This window comes from Merops nubicus, unplaced genomic scaffold, assembly GCF_000691845.1.
Source record: "Merops nubicus isolate BGI_N331 unplaced genomic scaffold, ASM69184v1 scaffold20356, whole genome shotgun sequence".
NCBI lineage: Eukaryota > Metazoa > Chordata > Aves > Coraciiformes > Meropidae > Merops > Merops nubicus.
This window is the reverse complement of record NW_008617177.1, coordinates 19,890-37,060: the sequence shown is the minus strand read 5'-3', so window position 1 is coordinate 37,060 and position 17,171 is coordinate 19,890. Positions and strand designations below refer to the sequence as shown.

At 36.9% G+C, this 17,171-nt stretch overlaps 1 protein-coding gene across 1 annotated transcript in view; it reads left to right on the top strand.

Moving 5' to 3' along the window:
* Positions 1-2,166: 2,166 nt before the first annotated feature.
* Positions 2,167-17,171, top strand: part of LOC103775606 (UDP-GlcNAc:betaGal beta-1,3-N-acetylglucosaminyltransferase-like protein 1) — a gene marked incomplete at its 3' end in the record, with an annotated part of 34,256 nt that continues 19,251 nt past the window's right edge. The window contains exons 1-4 of the mRNA XM_008943068.1: positions 2,167-2,190; positions 3,695-3,811; positions 3,935-4,034; positions 9,013-9,077. Coding sequence (XP_008941316.1) covers positions 2,167-2,190; positions 3,695-3,811; positions 3,935-4,034; positions 9,013-9,077 — 306 coding nt within the window. The remainder of the gene's footprint in view (positions 2,191-3,694; positions 3,812-3,934; positions 4,035-9,012; positions 9,078-17,171) is intronic.

The following is a 17,171-nucleotide window of genomic DNA, read 5'->3' as shown; positions in this document are numbered from 1 at the left end:
GGGGGCCCGGGAGGGCGGCAGAAGGGCCTGAGCCGGGCTCCGGCCGCGGCCGTTACCCCAGTGCCGCGACTCTCGGCCGGGGGCTGTAGCAGGGGTTCCCCCGAGGGGATATTTTTGGTGTGCTGACTGCCCGTAGCGAATGACAGGCCCGGCTATTTACATGGAGTTCGAGAAAACACCTTTAAATTTTTCTTACAATGCTTCATTCTTTTGCTGTTCCCCGTAGTAATGCTGGTTTTCTTTAGATTAGTTTTTCTTTTACAAATGTATACACATACCGCTGATAGGTTTTGGTAACAGTTTACATTTAGTGAGGCAAACATCTGAAAAGAAAAACTATACAGAGCAATGAGCAATTAAAAATGGTTAACTTCACAGAGTCTCAGAGATAAAATCAGGTCAAAGTTTGTGGCCTGGAAATCTCTGGGTTTGTTCATCCCCTATAGGAGCTTTGACACAACTTGGATGTTGCTTGTCAATAGACCTGAGTTTCTCGATGGTTTGGAATGAAAGGAAACAAACCGATGAATGAAATGAAAATTTCCTTTAAAAATAATGCTTTTTGACTTATACAAAATCTTCAACAGGATTAAAAGTATTTTTAAATGTTATTTCCTCCGTGGAGGTAGTTAGGAGTCTACTTCAACTGAAATTTGTGGAAACTGAAAATAAGTCTTCGCTTTGCAATTGCTATTCATATTGTCAGTAGAGAATGAGTGTGATAATGGCAGAAACAAGATTTTTTGGATGTAAAACATTCAGTTGCACAGTTTCTGACACTTCTAAAACCTCACTGTTTTCCAGTTCTATCTGATAATGTGATTGACATCGTTTTTCAGTGGTCAAGCTGAGGGAGGAAGGGAGTTTTTTGCTTAAACAGTTGTAGAAGAAAGAGGATCGAGCTACCTGTTAAATCGTTTCACGTTCTGTCATTTTTGCCATGCATCAAAATTAATTTTGCAGTGAGGCCACAAACAGTGATCTTCAGCTTAGCGATGGCAAAAATACATTGCTAAAAATACATAAATTTGCTTCAGGTTTAGAATGTGGGAAGTTGAGGGAAAAACAGGTAGTGTCACAATGCTCAGATCCAGATCTGATTCATGGTTCTGTATTTGAACTGTTGTAATTGGCTCGTAGGCCTTGAAAATGTTGGATTTTTCTGTAAATCAGTCTTGGCTAATGACATGATAATTCTGAGTCAGTTGGTCTGGTAATGACAAAAATACCTTAGTTGTTTGCAATTTATATCCCTGTGTTGACTCAAAATTACTTTGAAAGAGCTTTGTGCCTATTTCTGTAGTTCACTATTATGGTAGCAGTCTTCAAATATACGAATCTGTACTATGTAGGAATAATAATAACATGTACAATGATAGAATAAATTATTAAATAAATAAATTAATAGAATAATAATATATATAAGAATATATGCAGCTGTAAAGGGAACTAAAATAATAATCTGTGCTGGGATTGGGAAGTAGTAGTTGGCATAATGCAGCAAATGGATTTCAGACATTGGTAAAATGTTTCCAGGTGTCCCTTGTGCCTGGTTTTAGAAATTGCCTTAGCAAGGTTGGTGCTTCTGTCCCTAGAGGTGATGATTTGTCAGTAGCAATGTAGCTGTAGTTGATCTTGTCTGCGGACAGAAGAAACAGATGCAGTCTCTTGAGGTTACTGTCAGCTGGTTTCTTTGCCTCTGCACCTGTGAGTGAAACAGTGCCCTGCTACGTGTTTTTCCATGGTTTTTAGATGAACCAAGGAGTTTGAAGTATTCTGATATAGTCACATGGTGATGAAGGCCAGTTTGTGAATGCTTAGTTCGGGACGAGTGCTGAGTGCAACTTTTAAGCCAGGCTACCAATGAACTAGGGAGAAATGAAAGTTCAGGTGGTTTTAATTTGACTTTTTCATCTATCTTTACAAAATAAAGACAAAAAAACAGTAAACTGAGTAAGAACGGTAGAACCTAAGAAACCTTAAGTATACAAGGTTAGCAGTACTCTGATATTTTAGTCATCTTGCTGTGTACATTTGTATGGATTTGTTAGTGTTTCAGGTTTTACACCACTTCAGCTCTGAATCTTATTTTGGCAGGCATCTAGCTCAACAGTGTTGTGGTAGTTCTTTGGAAGTAAACTTGCTCACAGTAATGTGTTTAGGAGCATGCTGATGTACTATGAGTATATGGTGAGTTCAGAATACCTTAGTGCCATCAGGTATTTATGGTTTGATTTAAAGTACTGGGGTTTTTTCTTCATGTTTTTGATTCAAATTAAACCAAGAGGTCCAAACATAATCTTGATATTTTGCATTGCTCTCCTGACTTAAATCAGGAATTCATTATGAAAAAATGCAAAGAAGTTCCAGTTTTAGAGGTTTTCAAGCCAGTATCAAGCTGGTCTGTGGTGACATAGTCATATTTTTACTGAGTAAATTAGAAAAAAAATTGGAAAACCATATATTTTTCTGGATGTGCAAAGTGTAGCTAGTTTATATTGTCATTGGAAGAACTGCAGAAACCTTTTCATTCTGAATGAATATGTTTGGTTAGTATGAATATATAGGGCCGTATTTTAATTGCTATCTAGACATAAAGGATATTAAAGTCCTGAGTAAGCAGAATATATTGGTTTAGAATCACCAATTTTTGTTTATTTTTTTAGTCTCTAAGTACTAATCTGAGACATTTTGGAAATAATCTTTTTTGTCTGTATGTGATAATGGTAATTCTTTGTTAATGTAATGCTTTTTATTTTTATTTCTCCTTATTTTACTTTTCTCTCCAAAACACAAGTTAAAGACCTGTTTTGCTTAGAATCCTCCTACTTTTTAAATACCCCTTCTGCCTGTTACAGCATCCTACCAAAATTCAGGACGTTCATTCAGTTTAGACATGTGTGGGGTTTTTTATTTTGCTGTGAAATGTTAAGTTCCTTATTTGCTAATCATTGTACCATACATCATACTCTGCAATACCTCCATGTACATACATCATACTCTGTAAAACCCCCAAAATCACACTTCTCAGCGTCCACAAAACCTGCCTCCTATTGTATGCGTTTGCATGTATTCACACATTGTACATGCACTCACATGTCTCTAAATCCTGAATAATTCAATTTCAGTATTCTTCTAGTATTTTGTTTCCTCAGATTCTCACATGCTCACAATAGGAACTAATCCTTTGTTTCTTTAAGCTGTGTGTTTATGGTTACACCACACGATAAGGAGTTTATGTTCTGTTTCTAGGAACTTCTTAAGATGTCCCCTGAGACTTTTTACAAGTTACTTGAGCTCTTTGCCTTAAGTTCCCCATCTATAAGTGATCTTAACAAGTACAGGTTCGGACTCTCCCTTTATGAACATAGTCAGTGTATTGCTGTGCTAATTTCTTAGGAAATCTGTGTATTGAATGTATTCTTTTTTTGAGATACTGAAAGATAGTGGGGGAGTTGTTTGCTTTAAGGGGGTAATTAGAACAGTAGTGAGTAACAGAACTGAGAAATTCCTTGTCTCTGATTTCTAACCAATTTTAAAATGTGTCAGGTAAGTTTTCATGCTTTGCCAGTACGTATCTAAACCAATAGAGGCTATAATGGGAACCCCTTTCTAATGAATGCTTATACTGTAAGTAAACAGAAATAGTGCTTAGTAACATACATTTGTGCTATTTTTTTTTTTTCTTTTGCAGTCTGTCATTGTACCTGTTCACAATAGTGAATGCTGGTTAGATGAATGCTTGCAATCAGTTTGGGAACAAGATTTTAGAGAAACCGTGGAGCTGTCAATTTTTAATGATGCCAGTAAGGTGTGTTTCAGACCTTATTTAAAATTCTCTCCAGTACTGTCACCAATGGGAATTTTTGTTTTGAACTGTGTTTGGTTCACTGTACAAGTTAAAACAGCTGTATCTATGTCATCACTTTTCTAGGATGGGTCAGCTGAAATAATTGAAAAATGGAAGAACAAGTTGGAAGGTGCTGGTATTCCAGTAATCATTGGTAGCAATGATTCCTCACATCCTCGAGGTGGTATGTAGCTTCATAGTAACTTTTTTGAAGGTTAGGTTATCATCACAAGCACCTTGTGTTTCTTAGTTTGAAAAGTGTCTTTGTAGCCACTTGCCTTGCAATGGGAAGAAAACTCACATTGTTTTCTAGAGCTCTCTGTTCAAAAAAACTCATTCCAATTTAGAATTTGGCCCTGTTGGTTTTGGCTCTGTAGGATTTGTTTATACGTCCAGGAAAGAAGAGGCTTGACACTTGCACTGTACTCTGCAAAAGAATTTTGTTTAATTATAGTATACACAATGTTGTTAATGCTTGCAATTTTACTGTGGCTTTCTGATAGCTGTTTCTAGGAGATGGGTTTTAAGAAAAAAGAAATCAAGGATTTGTTACATAAAGTTTTAAAAAGCAAATGCATATCTTCCAGTATTGTAGAATAGACCCTGAAATAGAACAAAATATATTTTTGATATCCATTTGATAATCAGATCAAAACACAGGTTTTAGAAAAGTTTGTATGTGAGCTAAAAGCTCTCAGTACACTCCTAAGCATTTACAAAAAGGGCTAAACCAATGTTTACTGAGCTGCTGGCCAGGTGTATGGTGTGAGTCCCTGTTGATTTACACATTAGTATTATACTTGCCCACTGGTGGAGATAACAAACAAATCTCTCTAAGAGCTTTTCTTTTGCTTTTTTTGATTGTTTTATGTTTAGGGTTTCTTAGCAAACAAGCTAAAATACTAAAATGTAAAATAGAAATAAAAGTATATTGTTTCTTGAAGAAGCTGGTGTTGAGTGGCATGGAAGTTAGAAGACATGTCTGTGTTCTGAAGGAGACCAACAGGACAAAGCCAGCAGAACAGGATGCTCACATTTTTACATGAGAGCTGTATAGCTAATGTTTCTGTCCTTCTGGATTTTGTGACAACGACTAGACAGATAGGAATTGATATAAAACTGTGTCTTTCAAGCTATCTTACTTAAAAGGCACACTTTGGAAACATGGTAACACAAAATCCGTCAGTTTCTGTGTTATAACAAAATGTCCTGTTTGTAGCTGGAGAGAGACCCAGGCTATTAGAGTCTCCTCAAAGTGGTCTTGTTATCCAAAAGCCCAGTTCTGTTTCAGCAGGTTTAATTTTCATCCCCTTGTTGAAACAGGCAAATAAATTGGAGTTTGTGCACTGAGTTCATCTGCAACATGGTATAGGCCCCTGGCTTTATTTACTTCCATTTCTTTTGACTATAGACTTCTTTAAAGCTGTTTTTTAAACAGTTGTCAGACCTAGCAATACTGAGGTAACACAGCATAACTGTTACTATAAATATTTTTAGTATTTTAATATCTCTAGCATGAAGTGGTGTTGTTTTGACAGTGCAACTAGTAATATTAGCATTATTGAGCTGCTGATGACAAAAGACAGGCAAGGTTTTTAATGGGAATTTTTCTCTTTTGGGCAACTGATAAAGCTGGAATTGAGCAATGTCAAGAGTTGCTTATTTTCCTGGAAATTTGTCTATCTTCTTTTTTCTCTCCCCTCAACAATTGGGTGACCAGTCTCCTTTCAAATTTTACTTCTCTTACTAGTTGATGATCTAAGTAGATTGTAATTTCTTAGGAAAAAAATAAAAAAACAATACCAGAGGTTGTTAATTTTGGTACTTGGGAAAGCTGGTTAGTGTTGTTTTGTTAATGCCATCTTGTTATGTATTTTCCATTTTAATGAAACATTTCCTATGTATAATGTCATGTTCCTAATAGTTTTGTATTAACTGTGTGTAAACTAGTTCTCACTTTGCAGGAACACAGAAGTGCAATCTGTTGACAATAACTGATGTTAAAATTCTGAAGTCAGTTCACCTTTGCTCTTTAGGAAACTGAATCTAAAATTAGGTTTGAGTTGGGAACTGCAGGAAGTATCTTGTGCCATTAGGGATATGTCAGATTATTTTTTGTTTTAACATGCTTTTCTCAGTGTACGGATAGCTGCAGCCTGAACAAATCTTTAATAAATTGTGGGTGGGGGATGCAGCTGTGAGCATTGTTTTAAATAATAGTATGAAATGCATAGTTCTTCAGAAAAAACACCACCATTCATGTGGAAGTCACTCTCGGGTCACCATTAAAATGAGGACATCTTTTCTTCACGGTTGTTACATTTTAGGCACAGGTTACTTGAAATCCGTAGTATTTGTTTGCTTTCAGCAATTTATTATGTTCAGGACTAGTTACAACTGTAAGGAGCCTTTCCTGTAAATAAAGATGCTTTCGTACAGAAACAATGTACTAGTCAGGCTTCACATCTTCAACTATTTACACAAGATTAGGATTTATTTCTGATTCTTTTCTAACATGTAAAAGAAAAGGGGGGTGGGACCTAGAAAAAAAAGAAAGGATCACTTGCCTTAAAAAAGGAAACCTTTCTCTTTCCAAGAGTGAGGAATGTTAATATCTCACCGAGGCTTAAGTTTTTATGGCTGTAACCATGGTAACAGGCTCTTTTCACCAAGTAAGCAGGCCTTACAAAACTCAGAGAACTGGCACAAACATTTGATTTTGTTCAGTAGAGTAATATTAATGAAAATATTTTACTCATGCCAAACACAGGATTTGTTGTGGTGAAATGATTTTTAATATCTAGTTTCTTCTATGGGGAGTTATATCTCTTATACTAATAATTTTAAAAATATGTGCATTTTCTTCTCTCCCCTCTAGAAATATAGCTGGTATAAGAAGAGCTTCAGGCTGCTTTCTGTATTAATCTTAGAAATAAATATTTTTTTCTCATAATAAATATTTAATATTTCATGTTTTTATTTAAAGTGTTTTCTTTGAACTTGAGATCTGAAATATTTTAGGATGCTCATAGAGTAATATGATTAGCATCTTTTAGTTGCCTTTGAGTCTCCTTCACTTCTTCCTACATTATCGATCCCCATTATTTTGATAATTTTGATAATTATTATAATAATTATTCGTTATTTTCTACTGAAGGTTGTTGAAATATTGGGGTATGTTAATGACAGCATTGAGGTGTAAGTACAGGCTGCTTTACAGCGGGTGATGATGTATGAGAGTGGTGATTTGATTGATTTGGGGCAGACTTACTTCTATCCTTTTCCTTTACCTCTTGCTTTAATAGGGACCTCCACAGTATTAGGGTTTTGCTCCTTTGGCATGTCCAGACCTGCTAACTTGCATCAGTTTTTTTCCCAGTAAAACTGCTCATGCCAAGATTCAGCTCTGCTGTTGTGGCAGCTACTGACTTTGCCGGCGGCTTTTTTACTGCCAATAGGAAGGAGAAAGAGAGTGACTGTATATGTGGGATTAGATATTCATATCTGTATAAAAAGGAATATGTAAATACACTGTTAAGTCTCAGAAATCCATGATGAAGAGAAGCATTTTATTAGTAGCGTTCTGTTGGTAGTTGACATCATGTTCCTTTGAGGCAGTGAGAAATGCAGTCATAAGGCTTTTTCTGTACTTGGAGAACTCAGCAAAATAGCCAATGTGTGTTAAAACTTAAGTGAACCTTTGAGCCCAGTTAAATTTGTTTCCTGAGTAAACTTAAACCTGTATCACATAAAAAGAGTAGAGAATTACAGAAGTATGCTTTTTTTTTTTTCAAATGCAAAACCAGAAACTTCAGGGATAATATTATTTATAGTTATCCTGCTTCACTTCATGGTGAGATTTTCTGGGTTTACATTTCCAGTTTTCCTAGTAAAGAATAGAAAACCCACAGCATTGCTTATCTTCACATCATTTGGTTTGCATGTCAGGGCAGTCTTTTGCTGGATTCCCTGGCCTGGTTCTGTAAATACTTTAAACAAAGCTGAAATGTTCCACATATGACCAAGTGGGATTCATGTAGCATTTTCAGAATAACACTGGATATAGCATGGTCTTTTCTTATAATGCTGCCCGGGAGAAGAATTCAAAGACCAGATTGTTCCAGGGTAGACCTTGTCTACATACAAAATTCATCCCAGGTGAACACTCTGTCTTTGCAGATGTGTTTCAGTGGTAAGCTGAGTTCATCTTATTGCTGGTTGCCACAGTCCCATCCTTACTGTTGGCTGTGTATTCCTGCTGCCCCCATTTTTTTCTGTCTCTGCCATTTGACCCTTCAGTGCTGTTAATCTGCTTTTGAAATTAAGCTGACAAAAAAGTTTTGTTTTGGTTCAGCTTCTTGAAATGGCTTCATAAAAGATTCTACAAGTGTCAAGGGGTCAGAAGCAAAAAGACTGTAGATGCCAACGTCATTTGACTGAATTTATATTTTAGTGTGGTCTTCCATAGATGTTATAACGTGTTGTGGTATAAATAAGCCAGGTTTGTGCTCCTTGTATGCATGTTCTTCTGCCTTGGCTCCCCTCTGCTTTACATGTGCCATTACAGAAATAGCACATGAAGTTTTTGTATTTGCATACAAAGCATGATAGTACAGAAGGGGTTTTTTTGAGTCCTTCTGAGGACCTGGCCCCATGGTGGGAAGAACAGATTGCCAACATGCTGTTGCCCTTTCTTTGCCTTTGTATGATTTGTTACTACTTGTTATGATATAAGAGATAGATGTATATACGGCCAGTGGTTCTCAGCATCTGCTCGTGGCAGAGGGATTGGACTAGATGACCTTGAAAGGTCCCTTCTAACACAAACCATTATGACTTTTTATAATTTGGGATGCTGGATGTGAAACCTAGGTAGCTGGGCTCCTCAAGGTGTATATTATATAATGTGTCTTTGAGGAGAGCTAGCAAAAGCAGTCTGCTTCTACTTGGTGGTAGAATTCTCATGCATACAACTGATGATCATTCAGAGAAGACTAAAATAGACATACTATTCAAATATTTACAAACCACCTCCTTTTCAACATGAAAAAATTGTGTACTGATTTTTGTATTTCCTTTCAACTGTTCCTAACTGTAGTAAGATTTAAAAAGAATACAAATATAAAAACTACCACATAATTTTGTCTTTGTTTTCTCAACAGTTGGATTTGCTAAAAATCAAGCAGTAATTCAGAGCTCAGGAACCTATCTCTGCTTTTTGGATTCAGTAAGTTAATTAATTTTGTCTAACTTAGTTTTGTCAATAGAATTTGTTTGTTTTTAATGTAATTGTTGGTTTGCCTTAAGGATGAGCTCTTTAACTGTGTCTGGGTGCTACATGTGCTGGTTACTATTTATAGCTGTAAAGTTGTGTTCTAATCTGTAGAAAACCTACAGCCTTACATCATTCTTTGATCCTATTGGATTTCACAAGCTATTGTGAGCAGGGTTGGGCAAGCTTAGTGTTTAGGTGTTTTCAGGATTTTTCTTTCCCACATTCTTCAGAATATTATATTGATGAGAAACTAAGAGCTAATCTACTGGCTTTTTTTATCCAAAATAGGAGAGGTCTCACCTTCCATCTTGAATTCTTTCTCCTGTCCTTTGTTGGATCGGTCTGTGAACCCTTTCAGCTCACTACCCCACAGATAACTATCTGACTTCATGCAGCTGAATATGCAGTGAAGGGTTTCACAAATGTGCATAGCTGACCTGAGGAATGGTGCTGTGTGGCTAAGATCAGGCAAGAGGAGCAGGGCCTTTAAGGCTCACTGATCTCATGTAATTTCACCTGAAGATTGATTCTTTCCACTGAATTGGGACTGAACTATGGTTCAGAGTAGTACTGGGTTGAAAGTGGCTGCTGAAAGTGTAGGTTTTCAGGTAGAATTCAACTTAATGTTATAATTGTCTGAGCTTATTAGAAAGTGTGATGAGAGCAGGGGTGTAAACTCTACAGCCTTATACCCACACAGGTTTTAACGTGGGTAAGCCTTCTGTTTGCAAATTCCATTTGTTGTATCAATGAGATAGAAGGACTTTTTCCCCTTTGTGTGTTAAAATTTTGTGAATGAATCAGTGTACTGTTGCAAGGTGCTGATCTATCTCTACTGACCCAAGGCAATGCAGCAGAAATGTCTTGTCTTACCATTTAAGGAATTAAGTTTTGCGGGTGGCTTTCCTGGCCTTTATTCTTGCTTGTAAGAAGTTTTTGCTGTATTTAGCAACACAGCGTGCCTTTTAAAATTTATTTGTTTGAATGTATCCTAGTTCCCCTTTGTTTGTCGGTTTGGGGTTTTTGTTTGTTTCAGAGTGTATTGCATGTAAATCTTTGTGTATAAGTTTCCGGACAGTGACGCTTTGAAATGCAATGTCTGATACATATAGAGATATATGGGTATTTCAGAAACAAAATTTTGTACATCCATTGAATACAGAGAACCCACAGTCACATGTACAAATTAATGGTGTTTTGAAAGGTTGGTTTCTCATATAGTAAAAAACCCCATATTTTATATCCAGCACTGAGCATCAGTGTCTGTTCCATAAACAAAATATTTTGAGGAACTATCAGGAAAAAATCTGCTTCTCTTTTTTTTATCACTTGACCCACCAGATTTTGGAAGAGCATAGGGACATCATAATTTATGCTGTGAGGTAACTGGACTGATGCCAGTTTTGTTGAGATGAATAAACTCAGGATCCAGTTCTTTTTCCTTTACTTCAGGTAGACACAAACCTAAGTGCTGTTTAATTGATATGAATGATTCCTCTCCTATACTGGGAGTCAGTGAGACTCTTTACATCTCTAAAATGAAAAAAAAAAAAAAAAATCTCATGATTTGCACAGTTCAGGTATTCCAAGGATGGACAGATACCACATGGTAAGGAGCAATTTAGGGAGCACGTAGGATGAGTTACATGCATATTTGTGTTGACTAAAGTCAGCTGAGTCCACCTGTGCATGAATAAGAAATGAACCTACTATTCTCTTGTCCCATGGAGCTTTTTACTTCTGTCTCAAATGTGCATAGAATAATTTACTGAGGTAAATTTGGGATTAGTCTTTCTTTTCAATCCAGACAGATCTAGTTGTTTGTGAATCAACAGCAGTTAACTAGAAAATTAAACTCTTTAAGTGAAATTAATTGCTTTATAGAATTCAGAATTTTTGATTTATATAACTTATGGTGTTTATGCAATATGCATCTTTCTGCTGTTGTCTCTGTTTGCTGACTGGCTGTGCAGGATAAGAAAACATCAGGGAAACAAATTACAACCATTAAGAAATGTAACAAGTGATTATTTTGGATTTATGCAATGGGGTCATTAGCATAAGTTTGTATTTAAGGTAATTAAGACCTTCTTTATGTGAATTGAGAATTTTATGATTTACAGTGTGTATAGCTTTTAAGAAGCTACCAAGATTTTCTGTTCTATGCTTTTCTATTCTTGCTGTTGAGCTAGATGCCTCCAAATAGAAGGCATTCTGAACTACCAGAAGCCTTTTCTTGACACAAAAGAAATACTAAATGATTTGCATTACTTAAATGTATTTTCTGCTGTCTCGCCCTGTGACTACCATTTTTTGCTGAAAACAGATTGGAGGAAATAAAATGAATTTCTCGTAGAAACCACTACGAGAGTAAAAATTGCTCCGTGTTTTGGCTGTAGTTAGTGACTGTTGTGTGCTGGTAGCTGAAACACAGATGTTGCCAGCTGTTTAGCAGCTCTGCTTCTACACGCCACCTACCTTCTTCGTTTCAGTCACCAATCCCCTATCAAGCTCTCTAGGAAGGAATGCTGATATCAGCCTTTTGGAATGTGCTGCAGCAGTGCCAGGGAATCGACCTTCAGAAGCACAGCTATAACTGAGGTTTTATAGGTGGATGTGGAGACACAGTGGGGCTGGGGCTGTGGTTTGTATACATTTCATATAGGTGCAGAAATACATCGTGGCTCCTTGTACATTCATTTCACTTCTTGGGGTGAAATGAATGTATGAGCATATTTGGGAGCATCTTTGGAAGTGCTGGCTCCAGGGAGACTGCTTCGCTTGCCGTTCCAGCTGGAGTCAAGCTGCTTGTGTTATGTCTCTCAACACAGATTTCTGAGGACAACAAATTGGGAAGAAATGTGGAAAAAAAGGTCTGCAGAGCTCAGAACTGTCAGAATTTGATCAGCCTGTTCTAGTATGAAGTGGCAGCTGTTTGACTAATAGCTGCTATGGAGTGTTTTTGCTGTGGTGGTTGTTACAGATTTCACCTCTAAGCTACTGAGGCATTTTTCCCACCAGGAAAACAAGTAGAAAAATGGCATATACTTAACAAATGGTTCATATTTAACAGTTATATCCTCAGAAAATCTTGGTCAGAATGTAGAATGAGCTAATTATACAAATATATTTCATTGTTAGCTTTACTCTTCTTCAAATTGTCTGCAGTTATGACTTGATTGACTGGTTGCATTGTGTTGGAACTGCAGTTTGAGGGTTCTCTGGGGTGGCTGCCATCTTTGTTACAACCATTTACCCAGTTGCAGCACAGCAGGACTCTTACACTAAAAATTCCTTTTTCTTCTTTGAACTGCTGTTTTCAGTGACGTTCACTTAAACATGCCTACACTTGTACAAAACTGTGTTTCTTTAAAAAGGGCCATGCTTTCATTTCATCCTGTGTGTAGTTTCCCATTATTTCAGGTTTAATCAACATGTTGTTGGAGGCTTCCTGACTGTTAAAGTAGAAATATGAAAACATGTCCTTTTTTGACCTGCAGTATTTTGAACCATTCATATTCACTTGAGTCCTCAACACACTCATTTCAGTCTTTTGAAAGGCTCTGTTGGCAATGTGTTGCTGTTTCAGAGGTTCTTACCCAGATCAAAGATGTGTCTCTAAACCATGTTGTCACAGTGTTGCTGCTTCCTAATAGTAGAAAATGATAAGGGGAAACAGTTCAGTTTTAGTCACCAAAAGTGAGGGTGGACCACCGGAACCAGCATTCCCATGTTTGAGTTGGCACCTGCTGACCTGTGCCTTTCTATTTGGGAGATTTGCTTGTATGATTCAAGTTGGGAATGTTAATTCTTAATTGCTGTGAAATTGCATGCTTTTCTTGAGTTTCGAGTTCAAAAGCACACCGTGGAGGGGGTATTCATAAAGGTTTGGAAGAAGGTGGCTGGACCTTTGCTAGCCACACTTGGTAGATGTTTTAGGGACTCCAGCTTTCAAGTGAGCTTTCAGTTAGGAACATAGCTGCTTGTCTTTATAGTCTCCATAACTTGCTGGGTTTGGAAAGATTGATTTTTTCTCAGTAACCATTATATGTTACTCTACAGGCCCTAATAAACTTTTGAAATATTCTTCTTCCCTTTCAAATGAATATCTGTATAGCTTAGGAAATGAACCAGTGATCAGAGTTCATGGATTTGCTTTCTGTTAGTTTTTTTAACGTACTATTGCTTGCAAATTTGATCCACTGATTTAAAACTGAAATAAAAAAACCTGTTACTTAAATAGCAGTAAGTGGATGGAGTGATGAAGTCCATTGCCAGAAGCCCCTTCTGTCCAGAAGAGTTATGCATGTTTCCAAATCACTAGTGAACACCAAAAAATCGAACTGTGAGTGCTTGAAGGCATAATTCCTTTTATTGTTCTGTAAAGAAAGACATATATTAAAAACAGATTAAATGCCTCTATCTGGAATTCTGGAATGTGAAGTGTTCTTTTTCTGCTTCACAGATGAAGAAGAAAACCTTCCGAATTTGCTTGCAATAACCTCTCACTGCATATACCTTCATCTGTTCATTAGTTAATTTGGGTGTTTGGAATTGACAGGGAGGATTTTACTCTTGCCTGAGTCTATTGACTTGGCTATGGTGAGTTATTGCTTCCCTTGCCTGCAGACACTCAGGATCCAGGGTGATCTCCAGTGGCTACAGAAAAGCTAGATATGGAAAGGCACACATCTGCATTTGCTAAACTAATACACCAAGGTGGGAGCTGCTTTGGCAGCAAAATTTGTCTGATCAATTAGTAGAGATGCTGAATTAAGATTCTATTAAAAGGTTGTAATTAATTTCATATTGATGGAAGGCACTAGTCATTCAGGTGCATAAGAATATCACATATGTCCTCATATGTAGATTTTTTTTGTTGCGAGGCTCAAGAAAAGAGCTTAATAAAGTCAACTTCTTAAACTGTGAAACATTTTCTTTGTTGTCCCCTTCTTTCTCAGTTTAACTCAGAAGTAGAAACAGAAAAGTAGTGTTTTTTCCCCTGTGATCTTGCAGGTACTGACAGATCATCAGGGTATGTTCTGCTCAGGTGACTTGTGTGTGGCCTTTAGAGTGCAAGATTCTAATGTGTCTGGTAGTGTGGGGCTTCTTTAAAAACTTGCCTTCTGGAAAATTGCCTCAGATCAGTGTATTTGCTTTGGTAGTGCTGTTGACATGCCAGTTTTTGGAGATCCAAGTCCTTTTACTTCCCTGCTACAAAGAGCTGAACCAAACAATACTAAAGAAAGATTTTCACTATAGTCTGAGCAGGTGCAGGATAAATGAATGACCGTCTGATGGACTGAAAGATTTTGGAGATGCCATATTTTTTCTCAGTGACTCAAACATTCTTCCTGGTGTTGCTACAGGTTGCATTTTATGTGTAATAGCTGCAATCGAAAGAAGGTGCTATTATTGAGGGGATGAAGTGTGTCAGCTCTCTTTTTTTTTTTTTTTTTTTTTTTGAGCAGCCGAAAAAAAAGGAATTTGGAAAAGTGTGTGATGCTGAGTCTAACGTGAGCAGAAAGAAGCACTTCAATACTGAGCTGTAATTAGTGCATTGGTTTATGTGAACTTGTCCTTCATTTTAAAACGTAGATGTGTGTTGTACACTGAGTTGTATATTTTGTTTTACTTTCTGAAGTGCAAACCCTCTGTACTTTTAAGGGGAAATCATGAATTTTTGAGTGTGGCCCAGATGGCCTGGTTGAAGAGTTCAGTGAATGTTTGCCATTTGAATTTACCCAAACTAGTTTCAGAAACACATACTGAAACAACAGCAGCAGCTTTGGGTGATATTCTTAAGCTCAGCCTATTGGTTTAGTTTTCTAAGGAAAGCTAACCTATGAGTAAATTAGAACAATTAGCTCAGTATAAATTGTGTTTTTGCAAAGAATAGTGCCTCTGGCTGGAAGGATAACAACCCAGGTGACAGTTGTGTAGCTGGCTTTTCTGATTTGGCAGCATCTGTCAGTGATGTGGAACCTGATGGGATCGAGGCAGCTTTCTGCAGGAGGAGTGGACTGGGCGCTGCTGGGACTGAAAGGTGGTGGAGATCACAGCCCCCCACCAGCAGAAACACATCTGGGCTTGCTTAGAAATCCCTGCTGGCTTTTCATGTGAAATAAGGTCCTTTTCATTGTCTCACCTTTGAGCAAATTGTTTTCCTACACAGAATGGGCACTGGAAGCAGGAAGCATATTTGTAGATGACAATATTCCTATGAATTCTGGGCTGAGTGCCTAAAGTAGGTTTCTGTTTATGTTGCTTTATTTGTTGCTCTTTACCTGTTTGTTTCACCTTGTTTGCAGTGTCTGTATGTACATATTTAGATGACAGTAAGCCCAGCTATTACCTGAGATTTTTCTTAATTTTTCTGCTAAGTCTAGTGAGGGGGATCCCATGAAAATAGATTTACTTGCAGATTCTTTTTTTTATTCAGCTATCCTATTGCAAGTATATGCTTAGTGAAGGCATGCATTTGTCTAGCATTTATTTTAAATCTATTATTTCAATGGGGGAGGCCTCTCTTCATCCTGTCTGCCTTATATCTCTTAGGAGTCAATCATTAGAGACTTCCATGTTAACAGTGAAAATTGACTTTCAGTGGAAATTCAGTTAAAATTCTGAGTTTTAAAATTATATAGTCAATGTAATTCACTACTAGCCTTGTTATCTTTCCTGCTTTCATCCAGGCGACAGAAACAAACTAAGTATACTTCCCTTTTTGGTACAGCAGCTACATTCAGTTACATACTTTTTTTTTTTTTTGTCTCCTGACGTGACATGAGTGAAAAATAATTTGGGACGTGTTTGTCTAATTACTGAGGTTTTCTTGTCAGTTTGAAACCAAAAAGATGACCAAAGCCTGTTGACTGCAGAAGCCAAAGTCTGGCAACACAGCTGCTGAATTCAACATCGTAAAGACAACAGTTTTGGTATTACATTATGCAGTCACAATTTTTACAGGGAGATAAAATCTTTTAACATCTTAGTTGTTATACTATATACACTATATACTGCCTAAATTATTATATAAATTATTATTATACTACATACTATAGCTGCCTAAATTGGTAAACCCTTACCAGTACAGTGTGTGGTTGGGCATCTTGCTCCTGTCAATGGCCTGTCAAAAGTTGAAACACTTTTAAAGTGCTCTTATTTTGTTGTACAGTCTTTTTGATTTTACTCATTAGAATTTAATTTAGTTTTTAAACACTGGTCTAGAATACAACCACATTACTTAGCAATATTTCTATATAAATATATTCTGGTTTCTACTTTGTGGTTAGCTGCCCAGTCATCAGCAGTCATCAGTTGAATCTGGAACATGTTGAAGTTGTGTTTTGGAGTCAGCTTTCTTTTCTAGTTGCCCAGCCTGAGTCTAAAAAGCTAAATGACTGGTGCCACTCAGTTTTGTCTGGGATGTGATTTGTACTTTGTGCTGTGCTTCTTCATCTCCTACTTGCTTTATTATTTTATTTGGGGTTATGTCTTAAACTACTATGTTGTGGTTTGGTTATTTTTTTTTCTTTCTTTCTTTTTCTTTCCATAAACCTGGAAAGTATTACAGAACTCTACAGCAGTGCATCATAGTTGTACAACAGTTTAAAAAAAAATTCTTTAAAAAAAAAAAAAGGTCATTCAGGATCATAGAGTTCATAGAGTTTTCAGTGTTAGAGAACAAAGATGTCTTAAAAAAAAAAAAAAAGGCATTTGAAGGTTTTGTGGTTTAAGTGCCCTCTCTTTAGCTGGATTTTACAGAATACTGATGATCTTGGTGATAGCCTAAGACCCAAATCTGTAGACTTGTTAGTTTTGCCAATAGCATCAAAATGACATAGTGTTTTGTTCAGGGGAACTAGACCTTTCCTGTCAAGTTGTCTGCTTATACAAACATAACATTGACCTGTTTGTTGAATAGGATATTTGAATTTGGTTTGTATGCTTTGCATGCTGGTTCAACATTTTAAATCAAGTAGATTATTTGTCATCTTTGTGAATGTCTGAGTTCTGTTAAATTTATCTCTGTTGTGCTGGATC